The sequence below is a fragment of the Heterodontus francisci genome, chromosome 15, assembly GCF_036365525.1.
Source record: "Heterodontus francisci isolate sHetFra1 chromosome 15, sHetFra1.hap1, whole genome shotgun sequence".
NCBI classification, from domain to species: Eukaryota; Metazoa; Chordata; class Chondrichthyes; order Heterodontiformes; family Heterodontidae; genus Heterodontus; species Heterodontus francisci.
Genome location: NC_090385.1, coordinates 55,511,273 through 55,534,051, shown reverse-complemented (window position 1 = coordinate 55,534,051; position 22,779 = coordinate 55,511,273). Strand labels below are relative to the sequence as shown.

At 41.6% G+C, this 22,779-nt stretch overlaps 1 protein-coding gene across 1 annotated transcript; it reads left to right on the top strand.

Moving 5' to 3' along the window:
- Positions 1–5,516: 5,516 nt before the first annotated feature.
- Positions 5,517–21,049, top strand: LOC137377896 (uncharacterized). Its single transcript, XM_068047970.1, has 10 exons — positions 5,517–5,755; positions 5,856–5,960; positions 13,664–15,337; positions 16,423–16,522; positions 17,186–17,334; positions 17,747–17,859; positions 18,898–18,987; positions 19,086–19,208; positions 20,427–20,614; positions 20,722–21,049. The coding sequence occupies exons 1-10, from the start codon at positions 5,689–5,691 to the stop codon at positions 20,726–20,728; spliced, it is 2,616 nt and encodes an 871-aa protein (XP_067904071.1). The 5' UTR covers positions 5,517–5,688; the 3' UTR covers positions 20,729–21,049.
- The last annotated feature ends 1,730 nt before the right edge of the window (positions 21,050–22,779 follow it).

The following is a 22,779-nucleotide window of genomic DNA, read 5'->3' as shown; positions in this document are numbered from 1 at the left end:
ATGTCTTTTCCAGCCCTGGCTGATCTGTTTAACAACTAATTTCCTCACTCCAGTAACAGTTTAAAATGTTCATGACAAAATTAACGTGCCGCATTCTTGGCAGGTGGGAGCCTAGCATGATATTATCAATAATCTCTTTGTTTGTTGTCCAGCTCTCCGAGGCATATTACATAGTTGAAAAAATGTGGCACCTCAGCATTCTTTTCACTGACTATAGTTGCTTATATTAATTAAAAAATGATTGGTGAAATACAGCAAAACAAAAAATGTTGACTTAGGCAGAGAGGAATTGAATGTGGAAGAACTTGCCTATTATGTGACAAACTGTTCTTGTATTCTGCTCAGGAATGTGATAGAGATTTTGGGATAGCTTCCCCAGATGTTAGAGCAGTAGTGAGGTCTTGATGCACTTAGTAGCAGCAGCAATAATTTGATTTATTATTGCTTGCAAAGCCTATAGTTTCAAACTTAAACTAGTTTGATCTAAATTGATGATGGAAAAGTGAGATTAAAGTGTTCATGAGTTAGAATCTGTGAGGTTGAGAACAGGTGAGAACTTTGCAAGTGCTCAGTAGATAAATGCACCATATGCTGTGTTATTAAGTCTTGCAGGCATGCAACGTCCTTGTACCCTTGTCTATACGTTTTTATTCATTTCATGGGATGTGGGCATCTCTGACAAGGTCAGTATTTGTTGCCCATCCCTATGCCCATGAAAAGATGGTGGTGAGCTGACTTCTTGAACCGCTGTAATCCATCTGGTGCTGGCACACCGACAGTGCTGTTGGGAAGGGAGTTCCAGGAATTTGACCCAGCGACAGTGAAGGAACCGCAATATAGTTCCAAGTCAGGATGGTGTGTGGCTTGGAGGGGAACCTGCTGGTGGTGGTGTTCTCATGCATCTGCTGCCCTTGTCCTTCTAGGTGGAAGAGGTCGCGAGTTTGGAAGCTGCTATCGAAGGAGGCATGGTGAGTTGCTGCAGTGCATCTTGTAGATGATACACACTGCTGCCGCTGTGCGTTAGTGATGGTGGAAGTGAATGTTTAAGGTGCTAGAATGGGGTGCCAATCAAGTGGGCTGCTTTGTCCTGGATGGTGTCAAAGCTTCCTGAATGTATTTGGAGCTGCACTCTTCCAGGCAAGTGGAGAGTATTCCATCACACTCCTGACTTATGCCTTGTAGATGGTGGACAGGTTTTGGGGAGTCAGGAGGTGGATTACTCACCACAGAATTCCCAGCTTCTGACCTGCTCTTGTAGCCATCGTATTTATCTGACTGCTCCGGTTCAGTTTCTGATCAATGGTAACCCCCAGGATGATGACAGTGGGGATTTCAACGATGGTAATGCCATTGGATGTTAAGAGGAGATGGTTAGATTCTCTCTTATTGGAGATGGTCATTGCTTGGCACTTGTGTGGCATGAATGATATTTGCCACTTACCAGCCCAAGCCTGAATGCTGTCTAGACCTGACTGCATAGTGACATGGATTGATTCAGTATCTGAGGAGTTGCAAATGGTACTGAACATCATACAATCATCAGCGAACATCCCCACTTTTGACCTTATGATGGAGGGGAGGTCATTGATGAAGCAGCTGAAGATTTTTGGACCTAGGACATTGCCCTGAGGAACTCCTGCAGTGATGTCCTGGAACTAAAATGATTGGCCTCCAACAACACAACCATTTTCCTTTGTGCTAGATATGACTCCAACCGGTGGAGAGTTTTCCCCTTGATTCACACTGACTTCAATTTTAATAAGGCCCCTTGATGCTATACTCAGTCAAATGCTGCATTGACGTCAAGGGCAATCACTCTCACCTCACCTCTTGAGTTCAGCTCTTTTGTCCATGTTTGGACCAAGGCTGTACTGAGAGCTGGAACCGAGTGGCCCTGGTTGAACCCAAACTAAGCATCAATGAGCAGGTTGTTGCTGTTTATTGGTGTTTTATAGCAGTGCTAACAACACCTTCCAGCACTTTGCTGATGATTGACAGTAGACTGATGGGGCGGTAATTTGCCAGATTGGATTTGTCCTGCTTTTTGAGGACTAGTTAGCGAATTAGTTGATATAAATCAGAGCAGAAATGAAAGGACTACCGTTGACTGCAGTGCCCCAGATTAGGAAGAGGAAATGTCAGGCAGGGTTCCCATTCCTAATTGCACCAAAGTACCACCACTGGAATGTGTCTGTTCATTGATATTTATGAATAGAGGATTGGGCCTATCTATGGTACCATATGGTGCTTCGTGCACTCATGAGAATTAGCCACTTGGATGAGGTACTGATGAGATCGCTGCATCCTAAGCAGCACATTCCAATATTCCTGTTTTAAGAAAACAGAGCCACACTTAAAATGAATAAGAATTTTTAATAATCGTTTGAGTAATTATGCCGTTGTGTTGACTGTGGTTATACTATCATGGAATTATATATTTGAATGCCGAAGTATCTTTATCCATTCCCACACTTCAGTATCTTTTCATTGAGTATATACTCCAATTCTTTGTTTTCCCTTCTAAAATGTATTACCTTGCACTTAAAAATGTTAAATTGCACATGTCACTTGTCTGCCCATTCTGCTAACGTGTCTGTGTTTTCCGGAAGTCTTTTCACTCCACATTTGCTAAAACCCTACTTTGTTGTTGTCAGCAAGCTTCCTGATTGGGTTCTCTTGACTCAAGTCCAGCTCAGTGAGAACCAAAGTGGACCCAGCACTCACCCTTGGGTACACCACTCCCAATTGTTCTCCAAAATGAGCAACATCTATCTCTCTAGGTCTTTATTTTCTGATTGTTAATGTAAATTTCTACCCATGCTGCTACCTTTCCTCTTATACCATGTGCCTGGATTTTACTAACAAGTCTTTTGTGATATAACATATTAAATATCTTTTGAAAATTCACATATTCTATATCCACTGCATTCTCTTTATCTCTATGTCAGTCACTTCTTCAAAAAGCTGCATTAAATTTGTCAAACATGACTTGCCTTTTGCAAAGGCCTTTGCTTAATCCAGCTAAACATTTGTTTTCACCTTTGAGATCTGGGTCAAAATCCAGCCCATATTAATTAGAGGACAAAAGCAAAATACTGTGGATGCTGGAAATCTGAAACAAAAACAGAAAATGCTGGAAACACAGCAGATCAGACAGTATCTGTGGAGAGAGAAACAGTAACAGAATACAGTTTCAGGTAATGAGAGGACAATCTTCTCTGTCGCCTGGCTGTAAGGCACCTATGTGAAATATATTGAGCAATTTCGATCTAAAACTATCCCTCATGTGATAGCAACTCTTTCTCTCTCACTCAGAGAGACCACAGATAGTTGCTGTGAGAAATTGAAAAATGTCACATCAATATGTTAGGGAGTGCTGTTCTGATGTTCATTGGAGCTGAGGCATTTATTGGGCAGAAAGTATAGGGAGAGTTCCTCTGAACATGTTCTGTGTGGTTGGTGCGCCCCCTGTTGGGAGAGCTGAGTGTGAGGACAGGCACAGCTGTCAGTCGCATACATTTCGTGAGCTGAGCTAGAAAGAAGCAGCAACAAATATTTTTTTCAGTATAATTAATATATAGCAACCCATAATTATTTGTAGTGCGGCACTCTTCCCATAGGACACTCAGCATATACACTTACAACAATTACAGCACTAGCAAGTTTTACTATTAAATACTTCACCTGTGCATTGGAAGGAATACTCCGTGTACTGGAAAAAAAGTAGCGAAGCCCCATCATGGTACGGTCTTTAACAGTAGTTCACTAACTGGCTCTGTGTCTGATAGGTCAAACTAGATGTCAAATATAGTAACATAGACCTTCTCCCACAAGTAGTCCTTACACAATCCACATTGTAATTAACTAATTTCAGTTTTAATTTCAGGGGGACTGTACAATTTAAGCGTGGATAATGTTCAATGCGACATGTATTTGCCCACGTTTACACACAATCGCCTGCTTGGGCAGTTACTCTGCCACTTTCGCATGGATGTGAGATGGTTTGTGGGACTCATCAATGGAAACTTGGCACTACCTCAAGAGACTATCCAACACTCTGAAGCGACCCTCTAGTGCGCTGTTGAGTTCGCACACAGTGCAGTATGATTCCAGTCGAAGACTCCATGATTAATCTATGACAGCTTTACACATTTTTAGCAATAGTAGCCGGGACGGGAATATGAAAATTGCGGGGAGATGTTATTAATGCCTTTTCTAAACCCACCATTGTGCACTGGGAAATTTACATTTACATTGTTTCTGAGCGCACAGCTATCAGCAGCAAATATAATCAGATTATTCCCGTTTTCAGGAAATAGTCAGCTTTAAATTTCACCCATAGTTGTAAGATTAACTCAAGTATTCTTTACCATCACGTCAGCGGTCGTGAATCTCGCCCAGACCAGGAAGAAATGAGCATTTTTATTACAACGTTATGCAAATAAAAGGGTAAATTATATCGATCTCAAGGTCAGTGTAGTCGTTTCTTCCGCATTGTTGGCCAAATACGTGATTTTTCCCGTCCTTGACCAATAGTTCTGAAATACAGTGTGATAGCTGGGTCCCAATTATTTATTAATGATTTAGCGACAGACTGAGAACCAGAAATGGAATAGATTTCCCAACACCAAAAGGAAAATCTATCCTATCCGATGTCTGAATCTGATGTCTTTTCTACTCTTTTTCGACTTGAATTCAGTTCCTGTGTCAATAGAGACTGTATTTTCCGCCCAGCCACAGTCTGACTAGTGTCATCGTTTCGACTAACCCCGGTCCTATTCGTAACATTTCCCTTTGCTCTTAATGCTAACATTGTCCTTTTTCTACCCATGTTGGATTTAATGGGGAAACGGTCTGTTTCCGCAGCTCGAATGTCTGGATTATTTCAGGTTTCCAACATCCTCCCTTCTTGAGATAAAATCGTAAATGCTGATAATTGTAAATAAAACAAAACACAGCCCGTGGCTCCCAATCTATCGGAGGAAAGATTAAAGTTTTGGGTGGAGGAACTGTCTCAATTACAGGACCTCGCCCGTCTCTTAATGGGTTCATTCGAGTATTTTCTATTTCAGTTCCTTATGTATATAAATTGCTGTTTTCCACCTCCCCGCCCCTACGGTATAGGTTCGGTGGTAAGCGAGAAGTTTGTAATTTCTGCTAATCCGGAATGGATCCCATCTTTAAAACTCTCTCTGAAACAGCAGCCTATTTATCATTAATATTTTCCCCAGGAGATATCTCGCACCTGTGTCTGTGACTGTGTCTCTCTGTATTTGACAATATCATGTTCTATTTAATTATAAAACGGACGCCAGGCTGTTATATTATAAATATCTTTTCACTTCAATCATCATTTTAGAATCTCTGAAAACAAACGGATGTTCTGTCTCAAAGAAGTCCTGTATGAAAATCAGAGCGTGTGTGTGAAACTCCCGATTGGACGTTTCCTGTCGGATTTGCATATCCAATAGTGTATAATCTGGAACTCTGAAAGGAGGGTGCGGAGAGTTGTTATAAAGAAGCAGTAACGCATTCTGCTGGCGAAAGCGGGGATTGGAAAGTTAGTAGCAACACATTACAGAGATCAGACAGGCGTCCTTCTGAAATACTAAAGAGAATTATCACATTTCATAGAGCTCAGCTCAGGTAGCAAGCGTTCAACAAATCTTTACACTGCTGGACCTTGAGATGCCGCAAAAGGACGAAGCCACCGAGACGCTGCACTATTCCGTGGGAATTCTAGGTACATGTGCAGGTAAACGCTGAAATTAAATTGCTCTAGTTGATTCATTAAAGTCATTTCTTCCCTGTTGCTTGTTTTTTTAATGCCTTGTTTATTTCCTTTTGTGTATCAGGTGCGCTGTTGCTGGCTGTGAAACACTACAGCAGAGTCCCGCTGATTCCCAGTTCGGCTCTCGGAGTTTTACTACTTATCGTGGCGGCTCTCCTGGGCTATACTGGTAAGCAGTAGGATAGTACAAATACTGTACAAACATCATAGAATATAGGATCCGTTATAGTTGGGGGCATTCCAGTCTTTTGTATTGCAGTTTAACTTCTCGCTGCAGTCTTGTTAGCACACTCTCCAATGTCGTAACACTTTCCTGAACAGAATTTTGGGCGCAGTAATATTACTTGAGACAATTTCGTTGAAAGCAGTCACGCCAGACATTTAATTGATCTTCCATTTCTTCAACCAACCCCACCCACCTCAAATTTTCTAAAAGTGCCAACTTCTAGTGGGATGCAGCTCCAGTGCTACTAACTAGCCCTCCTTGACTCTGCCTTCTTCATGTGCAGGCCGAACCAATATAAACAGACAAAATATTAGCCAAGCAAGCATCAAAGCCAAGTTCAACCAAGTTCTCAACCAAAATCCATACATAGCACTTTTAAGCAGAGGTCACGGAATATTGAGCGGGAAATATGGTTGTTTCCTGCTCTTTGGCCCAAAGGTTCAATCGTATTACCCCAATTTCTACCCCAGGTAAGATCCACTAACTTAGAACAGACCAGGATTGGAGCCTGTGACCTTCCTGGTCGGTATGATTCATTACAAAATCAGTTGGTGCATTTCCAAATTCAGTCATCAGTTGGCTTCACCTGATACTTAGGATGCTTATCTACATGAGTTTACAGTTCAAATTGGCAGTTGTATAAACCAGAATGATGTTCCTGAAGACTCACTTTCTAATATTGATGGAAGATGTTGGAAGATGGGAATAGCACCTCTTAAGCCATTTAGTTCACTTCATTTTAAAACACATTCTAGAATAAGACATTAAACCCCCATCTGCCCACTCAAGTGGTGCTGTTTTGAAGAAGAGCAGGGAGGTTAACCCTGGTGTGCAGGCCAACATATATCCTTCAACTATCACCACTAAAACAGATTATCTGGGCATTATCGCATTGCTGTTTGTGGGAGCTTCCTGTGCACAAATTGGCTGCCATGTTTCCTACATTACAACAGTGACTACATTTCAAAAAGTACTTCATTTCCTGTAAAGTGTTTGTAACATTCTGAGGTCACAAAAGGCACAATATAAATGCAGTCTTTATTTCTAAACAACTGTAATTGTGTCTTCAGTGCAACAGGTTACCAATTATCACAAATTATGGTAAGGGGTGGTCCACTTTTGTTTTGTTTTTAAAGAAAACAATTTTCTGACTAAGCTGCCTGAACATCCATTGTTAATGTTGTGCTGGCAAGATTTATTTTTTCAGATGTTAAACTGCTGATATGATATTAAAAAGTATCTAAAATAAATCTATTGCCCTCATTGTAAAATGGTTGCAGTTAAAAGCCAAATTGTTTTCATGTACAGTGAGCTCTCTGGCCTCTCCATCAAACAATCCCCTCTCTTCCTCACTCACAACTGCAAATCTTTACTTCTGCTGCTTTGACATAGAAAGTATCTTATCTATGCACATTGACCAGTTTGCCCTTAATGTTAATTTCTAATAAGACAGTCTTGTGTTTTTTTTTAAAGTTATTTATAGTTGTAATTTTAATGGTAATTGAAGTTTGTTTTGAATGGAAGATAGCTATTTGGTCTATTCAATGTAGTTTTCTTGTTTAGGTGTGTGTGTGTACATGTGTTTGTAAAACTAATCCCAAATGGAATAAAATGCAAATCAGTGCATAGACAAAGACTGTGAAAAACTGTAAAGAATCACGTGCATTACATCTGTGGAGGAAGATAAGAAAGATAATAACCAGATATAGTGATGACCAGTGAACCAGAATTAGTTAACAGTAAGGAAACATCTTGCAAGTAGGAAACATAATATGATTAAATTTGATACTAGATTTGAAAGGCAGCAGAGGGAGTCATAAGAACATTATAAATAGGAGTTGGAGTAGGCCATTTGGCCTTCGAGCCTGCTCCACCATTCAGCAAGAATTATGGCTGATCTTCTACCTCAACTCCATCTCACTGCACTATCTCCATATTCCTCAATTCCCTTAGTACCCAAAAAAACCTATCAACCTCTGTCTTGAATATACTCAACGACTGAGCATCCACAGCTCTCTGGAGTAGAGAGTTCCAAAGATTCACAATCCTTTCAGTGAAGAAATTTCTCCTCATCTTAGTCCTGAATGGCCGACCCCTTATTCTGAGACTGACCCCGTGTTCTTGATTCATCAGCCAGGGGAATATTTTCTCAGCATCTACCCTGTCAAGCCCCTTAAGATTTTTACATGTTTCAATTAGATCACCTCTCATTCTTCTAAACTCCAGGAAATGTAGGCCCAATCTACTCAATCTCTCCTCATAGGACAATCCCCTCATCCCACGAACCAGTCTAGTGAATCGTCATTGCCCTCAATCTAAGACAAGTATGTCCTTCCTTGGGTAAGGAGACCAAAACTGCAAATAGTACTCCACATGTGGCTTCACCAATGCCTGGTATAAATTTAGGTAAGGCAAACTTCTCAGGGATAAGAAATGAAATGAAATATTTGGTTCAATACAAAACAAGTATATACCCCTAAAAGGCAGCTCCTGTAGTTAAACAACCAAGGCTAACAAATGAAGAAAGAAACAGTAAGAAACGCAAAGGAACGGCTTGTACAAATGCAAGAAAAAGGTCAAATATTTTAGACTAGGAGAGCTGTAAAAAAAAAACCGAGATGCAAAGAAATAATGAGGTGCAAAATGGGAATATGAAAAAAACTTTCAAAGGATATGAAAGCTAAAAATAAACATTTTTATAAATATATTAAGAAACAGTGATAAAGGGAAGGTGGGCCCATTAAAGACATATGTATATGCTTGTGTGCATTCTGAGCTTGGCCATGTGAGCCGCATGGAAGATGGCAGGATCCCCAAGGACACATTGTACAGCGAGCTCGCCACTGGTATCAGACCTACCGGCCGTCCATGTCTCCGCTTTAAAGACGACTGCAAACGCGACATGAAGTCCTGTGACATTGATCACAAGTCGTGGGAGTCAGTTGCCAGCGATTGCCAGAGCTGGCAGGCAGCCATAAAGTCGGGGCTAAAGTGTGGCGAGTCGAAGAGACCTAGCAGTTGGCAGGAAAAAAGACAGAAGCGCAAGGGGAGAGTCAACTGTGTAAGAGCCCTGACAACCAATTTTTTCACTGTAGTATTGGCCTTTATAGCCACTCCAGGCACTGCTCCACAAACCACTGACCACCTCCAGGTGCTTATCCATTGTCTTCCGAGACAAGGAGGCCAAAGAGGAGAGAAGAGGATGCTGAGTACAGAAGAGAAAACAGGAGGTAGAGGTTAAGGGTAGTTCCACAGACTGGCAAAAGGTGGGAAATGGGGTTCCACAGGGATTATTTGTTGCTGGGACCACTATTATTCACAATTTACATTAATGATTTGGACTTGATATAATTTCAATATTTGCAGATGACACCAAATTGGGGAGTGTGGTTAACACAAAGGAAGAATGTATGGAAGAAATGCAGGAAGGCATTTATTGCTTGCAGAATGGACATGTGATTGGCAAATTAATTTCTATATATATGTGTGAGGTGGTGCATTTTGGTAGGAAGAATAAGGAGGCAATATACTGCTTGGATGATGAGTCTGAATGGGGTACCTGAGAAAAGGGATTTAAGGGTGCCATGCCATGGTAGTGATCTGCCCAACAACAGGAGAGATGAGCATTACTAGGGAAAAGAGTCGCCTTCGCCTCCGGGGTCACTTGTTTGACCAGGAGTCCGCCCCCTGACCAGCAGACCCATTCACCCGCCTCCAGCATTCTCCCTCCATCTAGACCCCTCCCTCTGGCCTGTTACCCCTCTTGGAACTTTTCATTGAAAACTGTCGGCGAGAGAGCGGACGTCTCAATTTCTCTGCCCCCCTCACTCACTGTAACCTGTCTCCCTCTGAACTTGCTGCACGCCGTTCTCTTGGGACTAACACCGACATTGTCATCAAACCTGTAGATAGGGGTAGTGCTGATGTTCTCTGGCTTCTCTACCTTGCAGAGGCTCAGAGCCAACTCTCAGACACTTCTTCCTACCTCCCCCTGGACCATGACCCCATCACCGAACATCAATCTACTGTCCACAGGACGGTCACTGACCTTCAACTCTTCTGGAGATCTTCCCTCTACAGCTTTCAACCTCATAGTCCCGCAACCCCAGACAGCATACTTCTACCTCCTTCCTAAAATCCACGAACAGGACTGTCCAGGCAGACCCATTGTTTCAGCCTGTTCCTGCCCCACTGAACTTATTTCTTCCTATCTTGACTATCTTTTCTCTCCGGGTCCAGTATCTTCCCACCTACATCCATGACTCTTCTGACGCCCTATGTCATTTTGACAATTTCCAGTTTCCTGGCCCCAACTGCCTCCTTTTCACTATGGATGTTCGATCTCTCTACACCTCCATCCCCCACCAGGATGGTTTGAGGGCTCTCAGCTTCTTCCTTGAACAGAGGCTCAACCAGTCCCCATCCACCACTACCCTCCTCCTCCTGGTTGAACTTGTTCCCACATTGAACAACTTCTCCTTCAACTCCACTCACTTCCTTCAAGTAAAAGGGGTTGCTATGGGTACCCGCATGAGTCCTAGTTATGTGTGTCTTTTTGTGGAATATGTCGAACATTCCTTGTTCCAATCCTACTCAGGCCCCCTCCTCTAACTCTTTTTCCAGTACATTGATGGCTTTATCGGTGCTGCTTCCTGCTCCCGCCCCGAACTGTAAAACTTTATCAACGTTGCTTCCAATTTCCACCCTTCTCTCACCTTTACATGGTCCATCTCCGACACTTCCCTTCCCTTCCCTTCCTCAACTTCTCTGTCTCCATCTCTGGGGATAGGCTGTCTACTAATATTCATTATAAACCCACTGACTCCCGCAGCAACCTCGACTATACCTCTTCACACCCTGCCTCCTGTAAGGACCCCATTCCATTGTTTCAGTTTCTCCGTCTCCGACGCATCTGCTCTGATCGTGCTTCCACGACAGCACTTCTGATATATCTTCCTTTTTCCTCAACTGAGGTGCAACAGGCGGTAAAAAAGGCAAATGGTATGTTGGCCTTCATAGCGAGAGGATTCGAGTTCTGGGATGTCTTGCTGCATTTATACAGGGCCTTGGTGAGGCCACACCTGGAATATTGTGTGCAGTTTTGGTCTCCTTATCTGAGGAAGGATGTTCTTGCTATAGAGGGAGTGCAGCGAAGGTTTACCAGACTGATTCCTGGGATGGCGGGACTGACAAATGAGGAGAGATTGAGTCGGTTAAGATTATATTTGCTGGAGTTCAGAAGAGTGAGGGGGGAATCTCATAGAAACCTATAAAATTCTAACAGGACTTGACAGGGTAGATGCAGGAAGGATGTTCCCAATGGTGGGGGAGTCCAGAACCAAGGCTCATAGTCTAAGGATACGGGGTAAACCTTTCAGGACTCAGATGAGGAGAAATGTCTTCACCCAGAGAGTGGTGAGCCTGTGGAATTTGCTACCACAAAGCAGTTGAGCCAAAACATTGAATGTTTTCAAAAAGGAGTTAGATATAGCTCTTGGGTCTAAAGGGATCAAAGGGTATGGGGCGAAGGTGGGAACAGGCTACTGAGTTGGATGATCAGCCATGATCATAATGAATGGTGGAGCAGGCTCGAAGTGCCAAATGGCCTACTCCTTCTCTATGTTTCTATGATTCTCCCCCCAGTGTGGTTGACAGGGTCCTCAACTGTGTCCGGCCCATTTCCCGCACCTCTACCCTCACCCCTTTCCCTCCCTCCCAAAACCACAACAGGGTTCCCCTAGTCCTCACTTTCCACCCCACCGGTCTCCATGTCCAAAGGATCATCCTCCGCCATTTCCGCCACGTCCAGTGTGATGCCACTACCAAACGCATCTTCCGCTCCCCTCCCCTGTCAGCATTCCGAAGGGAACGTTCCCTCTGCAACACCCTGGTCCACTCCTTCATTACCCCCAACACCTCGTCCCCTTCCCACGCAATCGCAGGAGGTGTAATACCTGACCTTTTACCTCCTCTCTACTCACTATCCAAGGCCCCAAACACTCCTTTCAGGTGAAGCAGCGATTTACTTGTACTTCTTTCAATTAAGCATAATGTATTCGCTGCTTACGATGTGGTCTCCTCTACACTGGGGAGACTAAATGCAGATTGGGTGACCGCTGTGCAGAACACCTCCGCTCAGTCTGAAAGCATGACCTCAAGTTTCTAGTTGCTTGCCATTTCGACACAACCCCCTGCTCTCATGCCCACATCTCTGTCCTGGGCTTGCTGCTGTGTTCCAGTGAACATCAACACAAGCTCGAGGAACAGCAATCTTTTACTGATTAGGCATGCTACAGCCTGCTGGACTGAACATTGTGTCCAATAATTTCAGAGCATGACGGCCCCTCCCCACTTTTTATTTTTAGTTATTTTTCTTTTTTTTAAATTTCTATTTTATTTTAGTTTGTTTCATCATTTTTGTTTACCTTGTGCCTGCCCATGGTTTTTTTCATGTTTGTGCTTTGGGCCAAGGCTGTTCATTTTTCTGTCAATTAACACCCTCCCTGCAATAACACTTTGTCTTTCAGCACACCATTAACATAGCATTTGCCTTTGCTCCATGACCTTCTTGTCAGTTATTCTCTGTGACCCTGTCCTATCAACACCTTCCTTTTGTTATCTCTTGCCCCACGCTCACGTTATTTGCTTAAAACCTATTACATTTCTAACCTTTGCCAGTTCTGATGAAAGGTTACTGACCTGAAACGTTAACTCTGCTCCTCTCTCCACAGATGCTGCCAGACTTGCTGAGTATTTCCAGCATTTCTTACTTTTGTTTCAGATTTCCAGCATCTGCAGTATTTTGCTTTTATAAAAGGGTATATGAGATGGTTTCCTGTTGTCTTCCTCAGCCCACAACAGGAATTGTACCCACACTGATGTTAAACCACATGTTGGCTCACTGAGCTATCTGGTCCCCTTGATTTCAATATACAGATACACAAATCACCAAAAGTAACAAAGCAGGTCAATAAGGCCATTTAAAAATAGAAAACCAAACACTAGAGTTCATTTTCTAGAGGGATAGAACTTACAAGTTTAACATAACTTTTTCGCTTTTAACGAGCCTTGGTTGGACCACACGTGGAGTACTATGCACAGTTCTGGCCTCCATATATTAAAGAGGATATAGGGGATTTGAGCAGCCAGCACAGAGAGCATATACTTATTAGAACAGTCTGGGGTTCCTTTTAATAGAAAAGAGAAAGCTGAGGGGTAACCTGATAGAGGTCTTTGAGATAATGAAAGAGATTGATAGGGTAGATGTAGAGAAGATGTTTCCACTTCCAGGCAAGTCCAAAACTAGAGGTCATAAGTATCACTAATAAATCCAATAGGGAATTCAGGAGAAATTTCTTCACTCAGAGTGGTAAGAATGTGGAATGCACTACCACAAGGAGTAGTTGAGGCAAATACCATAGATGCTTTTAAGGGGAAGCTAGATAAGCAAATGAGGAAGCAAAGAATAGAAGGATAAGATGATAGAGTTAGATGAAGTAGGGTGGAAGGAAGCTTGTGTACAGCATAGACCTTATGGGCAAAAGGCCCATTTGCATGCTATACACTCAATGCAGTTTGATGTACATATATAGATGTGAAACCTATGCAGTCTCCTTTACTTTTTTTTCTAATTGTTTTTTCTACAGGTATAAGGAAGTGTTCAAGTCATGCTATACTATTTGTGAACCTGTGCCTGACAGTATCAGCTCTCTGGTGTGGAACTGGTCTTATTTACCTCTTGATTGGGGAGAAGGTAGTTCAAGGTGATGGGATCAGGAATGCTTTGGTCCCTGGCTACTCAGCTTTCGTCTTGGGGCTTTTCATCATCGGGGTTGTGGGATTAATCCAAAAGGATGTGATTGTGGCTTTCATTGCTTTTGCTATCTCTCTTGCTACTGCCCATGAAATTGTCGCATTATATGATCAATCTTTTGGTCGTTCTGCAGTAGCTTCAAATTATTTGATTGTGTCCTCTATAGGGCTTTACTTCGGCTTGGGCCGTGCTTTTATTTTTTTAAGTAAAGGAAACATCATTTTCCCAGGGACTGATCTGTCCAAGAATAATTCCCATATGAAATTCGAAAGCATCCAAAATGACACAGTGGCTCTGGGGTACATTACAAACATGCTATCTGCCAGTGTGTTAGGATGCCAAGTTTTGGGTGTAACGTCCAATCTGTTTGTTGGTCAGGTGCCCTGGCTGTGGACAGCAGGTGTCTATCAAATTGTTGTTTGTGCTTTGTCTTACAGAGCCATTGACAGTCTGACTGCTACATTCTTTGGTTTTACCTCCATATTAAAATTTGCAGAAGGCTATGCTTTTCTTTACAAGCTCTGGCAAGACAATCAACCCTTCTTTCCAGTTCCAGTCCCTATTGTTCTTGCTGTTCTTTTCTTCATTCTGGCTCTGTTTATGACCAGTAAGAGTCTTGTTGATGGAATTTACTTGCTTTTTTTTGTTTCCTATTGTATCGCAGTAGCAGCTCATCCAATTGGTTTTTTTCATGGTGGTGCACAAGGTGTCAGTGTGGCCATATTTGTGGCTTCTGCTTGTTTAACTTTAATTTCCCTTTTCAATAGTATCGGATCCCTTACTATTCCCACTGGAAAGGGGATCATAAAGGGTTTACTCATTCGGGTTAATGCATTAACTCTGAAATCAGATCAAGACACCCAAAGCCCATATTTGGGATACTCCAGATATTCAGATGCTGAGATTTTAGCCCATGCCTGCAACGTTGTGGCTGCCTTTGCCATCACAGTATCAGTTAATGTCTCTGCACCTTTAGCCACTGTGGTCCTGCCCTGGATAGTCATTCCTGGGGGTGTCCTGCAGCTTCTGTGTGGTTCAATCTCTTTTTCTCGGGGTAAAACCCTGGAAAGTTCTGCTTTTATCCTTTATGGTCAAATATGGATAATCTGGGGTTTGACCAGATACGGTGGTCTCTATGGTTCTACTAGGGGGTTTGGTATTGCAATAGGGATTATTTGTTTCCTGCTTTTTAATTGCTTTGTGGTGATAGGAACTTTCTTTCTTAATGTCGTGTGGTTTGCCTTTTCTCTCAGCTTTCAGTTGATTCTGATCAGCTTTCTATTGGATGCCATTGATTCAAATCCTTTTGGATATGATATTGGGGTCACCATCATTTTTGGTTTGATTAGCTTTTACTGCTTTCTGGCCACCCTCTTTAACCAGAGCTTTAAGAGACCCCAGTTGCCCATGGGATATGCCTGGGCGAACCTGTGTGGGTTTGGACAGGGCAGCTCCACATGCCCTCATTTGCCTTCAAGAAAATCCACCTCAGTCAGAAAAATTGCAGGTAAGGTTCAGAAGAAAACTTAAGAAAAACGTTAAGTACAAACTCTGCCAATTCATTTTTATGTTCATATCTTTAAGGATAGACACTGAAACCCACGTTACAAGATTATTTTCTGCACGAATATTCTTTAAATTTAATCTCGCAGACAGGCAGCTGTTTCCTGCAAGTAATTACTTTCACATCAAGACTAGGCTGTTAGCTTTAAAGCTGATTTATGCTTGGTGTGTTTCCTGATATATTTGAAATGGTTGTGAAATAATAATATAGGAATGTAAAAATTATTAGAAATATTAAAAACACCTTCCATAAAGATATCCAATTGTCTCTTGAACCTACTAGTACCATCTAGTTCAGTGACTTTCCCTGGTAACTTATTCTACAAGTCTACTAACTCCTGTATAAATGACTTGGATAAAGACATTGGAGAAATGAAATCTGAGTTTGCTGATGATACCAAATTAGGATTTTGGCAAACTGTAAGAAAGATTACAGAAAGATGCAGGCAGGTTAATAGGATGGAAAGATATGTGGCAGAGGTTTTTGAAGGCACAGAAATGTGAAATAAGAACAGTGAAAGGAAAATACCCGAAATGGTATGATTCTTAAGAATGAAGGAACTGGGCATGCAAATGCATAGATCTGTAAAGGTAAGAGGAAGGGCAGAAAAGATCATTCAGAAAGGCAACCTAAGAGCTGGGTTTTAAATATTGGACATTGAATATAAAAGCACGGAAGTGATGTTACATTTGTACAAGACAATGGTTAGGCTATAATTGAAGGAATCTATGCAGTTATATGCACCCCATTCATTCCATCTTCGCTGCCTCCGGAGAATACTTGGCATCAGGTGGCAGGACCGTATTTCCAACACACAAGTCCTCGAGGCGGCCAACATCCCCAGCTTATACACACTACTGAGTCAGCAGTGCTTGAGATGGCTTGGCCATGTGAGCCGCATGGAAGATGGCAGGATCCCCAAAGACACATTGTACAGCAAGCTCGCCACTGGTATCAGACTCACCGGCCGTCCATGTCTCCGCTTCAAAGATGAGTTTTCTTTATTTTGTAACTTTTTTTTTCTGCAGAGATTATGAAAAATGGAGGCACATGTGGTATTCCAACAGACACCGTGTATGTGTTGGTGGCAGCCTGCAATCGTCCAGATGCTGTGGAAAAGGCTTACAAGTATGAATTTTTTTGTATTGGGTGTTTAATTTTGTTCAGAGAGTACTAAAGATCTTCAATTCTTGAGGGGAGGGTTATTGCAGTAAAGCATCTTGCAAGCCACTTTTTCACTATATTCAGACACAGTAAACAGCAGTTACATATCTGAGATGATTTGCTATTGTTAATAAATAATGATTAGAAGTATGAACACTCAACTGGAGCAAATATAGTGTCTACTTTGTTTGTCAACTTATTGCCAACCAACATGGTGACATTGCAGCTTTGAAATCTCATTTCAATGCTCATTAGGTCAGTGTCGACTTATTTCAAAACTGGAGTACAGAACTCTGTCATCAAATGAGTGGATCGCATCATAGTTATGAAGCTTCAGTTCATTTGCCGTAGGATGTATGTGTAAAGTAACAACATCCCTCAGATTAAAAGGAAAACACCGATCGGAAGTCCAATGCTCCATTTGATTACTTGTATTCAAGAACTATTGTGATATACATGGGGATTCAAAGATGACTGAGCCAGTTTCCTCCTTAATCTCCACCACTTACATGGGGTATGTCATTTAATACATAAGTAGTTGCAGCATGTTGATGCTTTGAGATTTATAAGAATAGAATAGACAGACACAATGTATGTTTGAGATATTTCCTTTTTTTATTTGCATAGCACAAAGAAACAGGCCAAAGAGAGGCCAATGTCTCTATGGATCTCCAATGTAGCACAACTAGAACCAGCTAAACATCTGTTGAACCCTCTACTCTGGGACTTCATGCAGAGAGTTTGGCCTTCATCTATCAGTCTTGTCATCCCCAGAGGTAAGACCCCTTTGCTACTTTCCATATCCTCCCATCCTGATTTATTTTTTTCTCCTCATCAACTGTGTCAAGTGTCATTTTCTAGCTCAAGTGGCAGATGGGCAATCTGTTCTCGTATCTCTCCCAGTGCTGCTATGCAGCCTGCTTTTTGGAGGTATGAGAATGCAGCCTGGAAGGACTTGCCAGCTGCTTTTTCTTTCAGTTTGGTGAAGTGTCTGTTAAAAATTTCCCTGTTTGCCAAGATTAGAACAGGACCGTTGCATAGATGCATCACAGACTCAAACCTTATTGTCAGAATTCATGTCCTAGTATGTCAACACTCCACATTGCAATGGACATTGTTCATGTGTTCAAATATAAGGTAAATAAATGTGGGGAAATGTTTATTAACAAATGTTGTTATAATTGAAAGGAGAATGGTTGAACTTATTCGGACTGAAACATGCAGACAAATACATTGGAACTCCTCAGAGCATTGCCATTAGGATTCCAGATTGCACTGTTACTACACATCTCATTGACCAGGTGAGATACTCAGCTTTCCAAATCGGTCCCTTGATATTGAGTATACAAGCTATAACTGGTGATTTTTTGAAATGCTTTATTGCCTTTATTTGATCTCTGAATCCAGTGGCAGCTCTGTGCTTGTTTCAATGGAGAAGGTCCATACCTGTGAAACAATGGTTAGTTCAATGGTTAAACAATAGCATCATTATTTAATTTTATGGGGCCAATTTTAAATGACTCTCGACTTTCACTAAAATGCTGTTAAACTGTGGTAATACTAGGTGAACCTGCAATGACGCTGTGTCTAATATCAAAGTCTGTAATATATAAAAAGGAAATACTTGGCACCTTTCAGAGAATTACATGCAAAATAATGGACAGTATAGTGCAATTATTAAATACTTGGAAAGACTATGGATTTGGCTAATGTCCTTCAAAGTGAGGTTGAAGCTTATGTTCGTCTCTTAAATCCCATGGCTAAATGGGGGATGATTTCTATCTCACTGCTGTTCCATTTTTCGTCATGAATGGGATGCGAGCCAAAATTGAGGAAACAAAAACTTACCATTGAGTTTCTGCCTTTTGTCATTTTTCGAGCAGCCCACATGCCTGCTGGAAACAGGAAGAAGTTCCATGCATTTACTTAAATTGGGGTCATGTGACATATTTAGGACCATTGGACAGAAGATGCACTGCACAAGCCTCACATGTGAAAATGAACATCGTGTGGCCAAACTCATAACCCTTAAAATCCACTGAAGATCACTGAGAAAACATGATGCTGTTTTTTAAAACCAATTATTGTAGAGCTTGGGAGAGCATGGATTTTATCTGGGCCTGATTCAAGTTTCATCTAACCTTCACACTTTTCAGCAGAAGTCATTTACGTAATGATTGGGCGCAAGAACTATTGCTGATTTTCCCCTCACTTGTCAGGGTGCTGTGGTTCATTATTAGCCCTTACAGACACTTTGGCTGAAATCAGAAGGAACAGAGATTGAGTATGGGGCTGCCTCAGTCTGATGTACTAACTAATCTCTTTCTGTACAAGTGCAGGTGGGACCTATAGCAGTGACATCAGCAAATCCAACTGGAGAAGCAGACACTACTCATCACAATCAAGTTTTTGCCAAACTTGGTGACAAGGTAGTGTTTGTTTAAAACTTATTCTTTGACTTTTAAAGATCATTTCTAACGCATAAAATTATAGCGCTTATTCATAGAAAACTGTTTCCCTGGTACAGGTTGATGGTGTATTGTGTGATGGGCCTTCACCTGAGAACATTGCCTCTACAGTTGTGGACTGTACCAAGATAGAGACGGGAACACTGGGTTTCTTTAGAGTTGGTCTTGTGCCCAAATCACAGGTATGATTTATAACTAATACTTTGAATAGTATCTTGTTGCTTTGATGTAACATATTTGCTCTGAAATTGGCTTTAAAGCTGTTGTCTTTCAATTGGGGATCATTTTAAAAATGAAAACCAGAAGGTTTGCAAATTAATAGCAGATGAGGAAGATCATTTGACTCCACTTAGTTTTTTATCCAGAAAGGCTGTAAAGTTCCCCTCGCCGCTGCATTCCCCCCCCCCCACCCCCCCCGCCATTTTACCAACCAATTGATTCAGAAATGCTTCCAGGGTTTTCATTCTTACCACTCTATTCCATGTACCCATCATTCATTGTGAAGAACTTCCTGATATCTGTACTCACATTTGATTTTTACTCGATTGAATCTGTGTCCTACTCTCATAATTTAGTTTAAATTAATTTTCCGTTTGTGAAGTGCGTTGCCTGTCTTTCCTCCTGTATGCAATACTTTACTCATCTGTATTACATTTCACCTACCATTGTTCTGCCCAGTTACATACTTTATTCAACATGTGCAATTTCAAGGCCATGGTTGATTTATTGACCAAAAAAATTTCAACTGTTTTTGAGGAAAGTCTTTATCCAAAAGAGGGGAGACCCCCATTGAACAGTGACACTAACTCAGCAGGACCACTTGCTCCCCTAGCCCAACTGAATTCTGAGGATCAAGATCAAATGAGTTGCTTCAACTGTTATATGTGGCTTATTTGCAATATATCAATGCCAACAAGCACATACATTGGCTTCACAACATGTGTATACTTGAAAGTATAATTGTTATTTTTCCCCGTCTTCTCGTGAAGCTCCTTTCTGCTGTTGGGGTACAGTCCAAGGGTACTGATCGTTCACCCAAGTCACCATTTCTTTGTGCAACAGGCTGCTAAGGAGGCCATCAAAACCAAACCTAATCCTATTCACATCCACACTGAGTAGCAGTCAGGAGTGAGAAGCCTAGCTATATGTTTGGCCTTTTTTAGGCCAGAAGCATTAAGGCCAGCTGTGGCCCTAAAGTGCCCATGGTCCCCCCAACAGAAACCAGGAATCAAACCCAGAAACATCTGGTGTGTAGGGAATGGTATCATATTTTCTCATTAAACCATCACAGGAATCTTTTAAAATATTTATTCTGGACATCTAAATCACTTCAGTCCCAGAAGTGTAAACACTGTGTTTAATATTTACTTGTTAATGAGTTACTTACATTTTGGCTGAAGGTCTTGCAGCTGTTTGAAGAAGTGCAGATGAAACATTTAAAGGGCCATATTAATGGCGGATTTAATGAGGATCATTCAGATCCTGGCATGCTTCAGCATTCACAGACAACAGATGCCTATGATAACCCTGCCTTCACAAAAGGGGAGGAAGAGGAGGACGTTGTACCATACAGACATTATGAAGAAAAGTAAATAGTCATATTTGTGTTTATAATTGAATATGCTTTTATGAACTCCAATACCTGTCAAACAGTCACCTCATGGGTTTCTTTTTCTCCTCTCTCCTTTCCTGAAGGCACTAAGATCACCCAACACACTCCAGTACCCCATCCAAGTGGCCATTCTTAAGGAGTCTAGACAGCGAGTATAAACAAGCTGTTGAACAAGGGGAATGAGGAAGGTATCACAGACCTGTTTGCTGTAACCTGACTCTGTCCTTACCTACCATCATCACACATGAACATATATTTCTTTTATGGTCTCAGGATGAAGCAGTTCAACTGTATGAAGAATCAATCACCCTGTAATCAGTGGAAGTAACCCTAATACCACATTGTACCTGTGGTATACAAAAAAAATCAAATTGGAAAAATGAATAGATGCAATATTTATTGTACTTTGTCCATGAGCATTTTTTAATAAATAGATTTTTAAAAACTTATAACTATGAATTATTATATATTTAGACAGTGAAGCAACTGATAGTCATTGTGTTAATGAAGAAAGGGTTTTATTCCCAGGCTATAGCATCTGTTGATGATGCTGAATCTTTACATCTTGATTTTCTCCAGGTCTTACAGTGGAGTGATTGGTTGTTGTTGGGCGTCCTGATGCTACTTGGACATCATCAGTGAGACCCTGCACTTTTAGGAAGACAGCCACCTTCTTTTCTTTCCATGGGAAATGTGATGTGTTACCCGTGACAAATAAGGCTGCACTGATCGGTTTAGGAAAATAGGAACATAGGAGCAGGAGTAGGCCATTCAGCCCATCGAGCGTGCTCCATCAATGCAACCATGGCTGATCATCCACTTCAATGCCTTTTTCCCACACTATCCCCATATCCCTTTATGTCATTGGTATTTAGGAATCTGGCAATCTCTACTTTAAACATACTCAATGAGTTTTCACAGCCCCCCTGGGGTAGAGAATTCCAAAGATTCACAACCCTCTGAGTAAAGAAATTTCTCCTCATCTCTGTCCAAAGTGGCTTCCCCCTTATTTTGAAATTGTGTCTCCTGGTTCGACACTCCCCAACCAAGAGAAATATCTTAGCTGCATCTACCCTATCACTTTAAGTATTTTGTAGGTTTCAATGAAATCACCACTCATTCTTCGAAACTCTAGAGAATACAGGCCCAGTTTCCCCAATCTCTCATCATAGGACAGTCCCGCCATCCCGGGAACAAGTCTGGTGAACCTTCATTGCACTCCCTCTATGGCAATAATATCCTTCCTAAGGTAAGGGGATCAAAACCGCACACAGGTGTGGTCTAACCAAAGTTCTATATAATTGAAGCAAGACTTCACTACTCCTGTACTCAAAGGCTAACATACCGTTAACCTTCCTAATTGCTTGCTGCACCTGCATGTTAGCTTTCAGTAACTTATTGACGAGGAAACCCAGGTCCCTTTGTACATCTACACTTTCTAATCTCTTACCATTTAAGAAATACTCTGCACATCTATTCCTCCTACCAAAATGGATAACCTCACATTTTTCCACATTATATTCCATCTGCCACATTCTTGCCTTCTCACTAAGTCTGTCAAAATCCCCTTGAAGCTACTTTGCATCTTCCTCACAATACACATTCCCACCTAGTTTTGTGTCATCTGCAAACTTGGAAATATTACATTTGGTCCCACATCCAAATCATTGATATAGATTGTGAACAGCTGGGGCCCAAGTCCTGATCCTTGCGATATCCCACTAGTCACAGCCTGCCAACACGAGAATGACCCATTTATTCCTACTCTCCATTTTCTGCCTATTGACCAATCCTTAAGCCATGCCAGTATATTACTTCCTATCCCATGTGCTTTAATTTTGCTAACTAAAGTCCTGTGGGGGACTTTATTAAAAGCCTTCTGAAAATCCAAGTGTGCTACGTCTACCAACTATCCTTTATCAATTCTGTTAGTAACATTCTCAAACAAACTCCAACAGGTTCGTCAAACATGATTTCCCATTCATATATCCATGTTGACTATGCCCAATCGGATCATTATTATCCAAGTGTCCATTTATCACATCCTTTATAATAGATTCTAACATTTTCCCTACCATTGATGTAAGGCTAACAGGACAGTAGTTTCCTGTTTACTCTCACTCCCTTCTTAAATAGTGGGA

What these genes read in the sequence shown, in the direction of transcription:
- LOC137377896 (XM_068047970.1), top strand. Translation starts at nt 5,689, where the DNA reads ATGCCGCAAAAGGACGAAGCCACCGAGACGCTGCACTATTCCGTGGGA. An exon ending in GCTGTGGAAAAGGCTTACAA is followed by an intron (nt 16,523 to 17,185) that starts GTATGAATTTTT and finishes TTATTTGCATAG; the next exon opens with CACAAAGAAACAGGCCAAAG. An exon ending in GTCTTGTGCCCAAATCACAG is followed by an intron (nt 19,209 to 20,426) that starts GTATGATTTATA and finishes TTTTGGCTGAAG; the next exon opens with GTCTTGCAGCTGTTTGAAGA.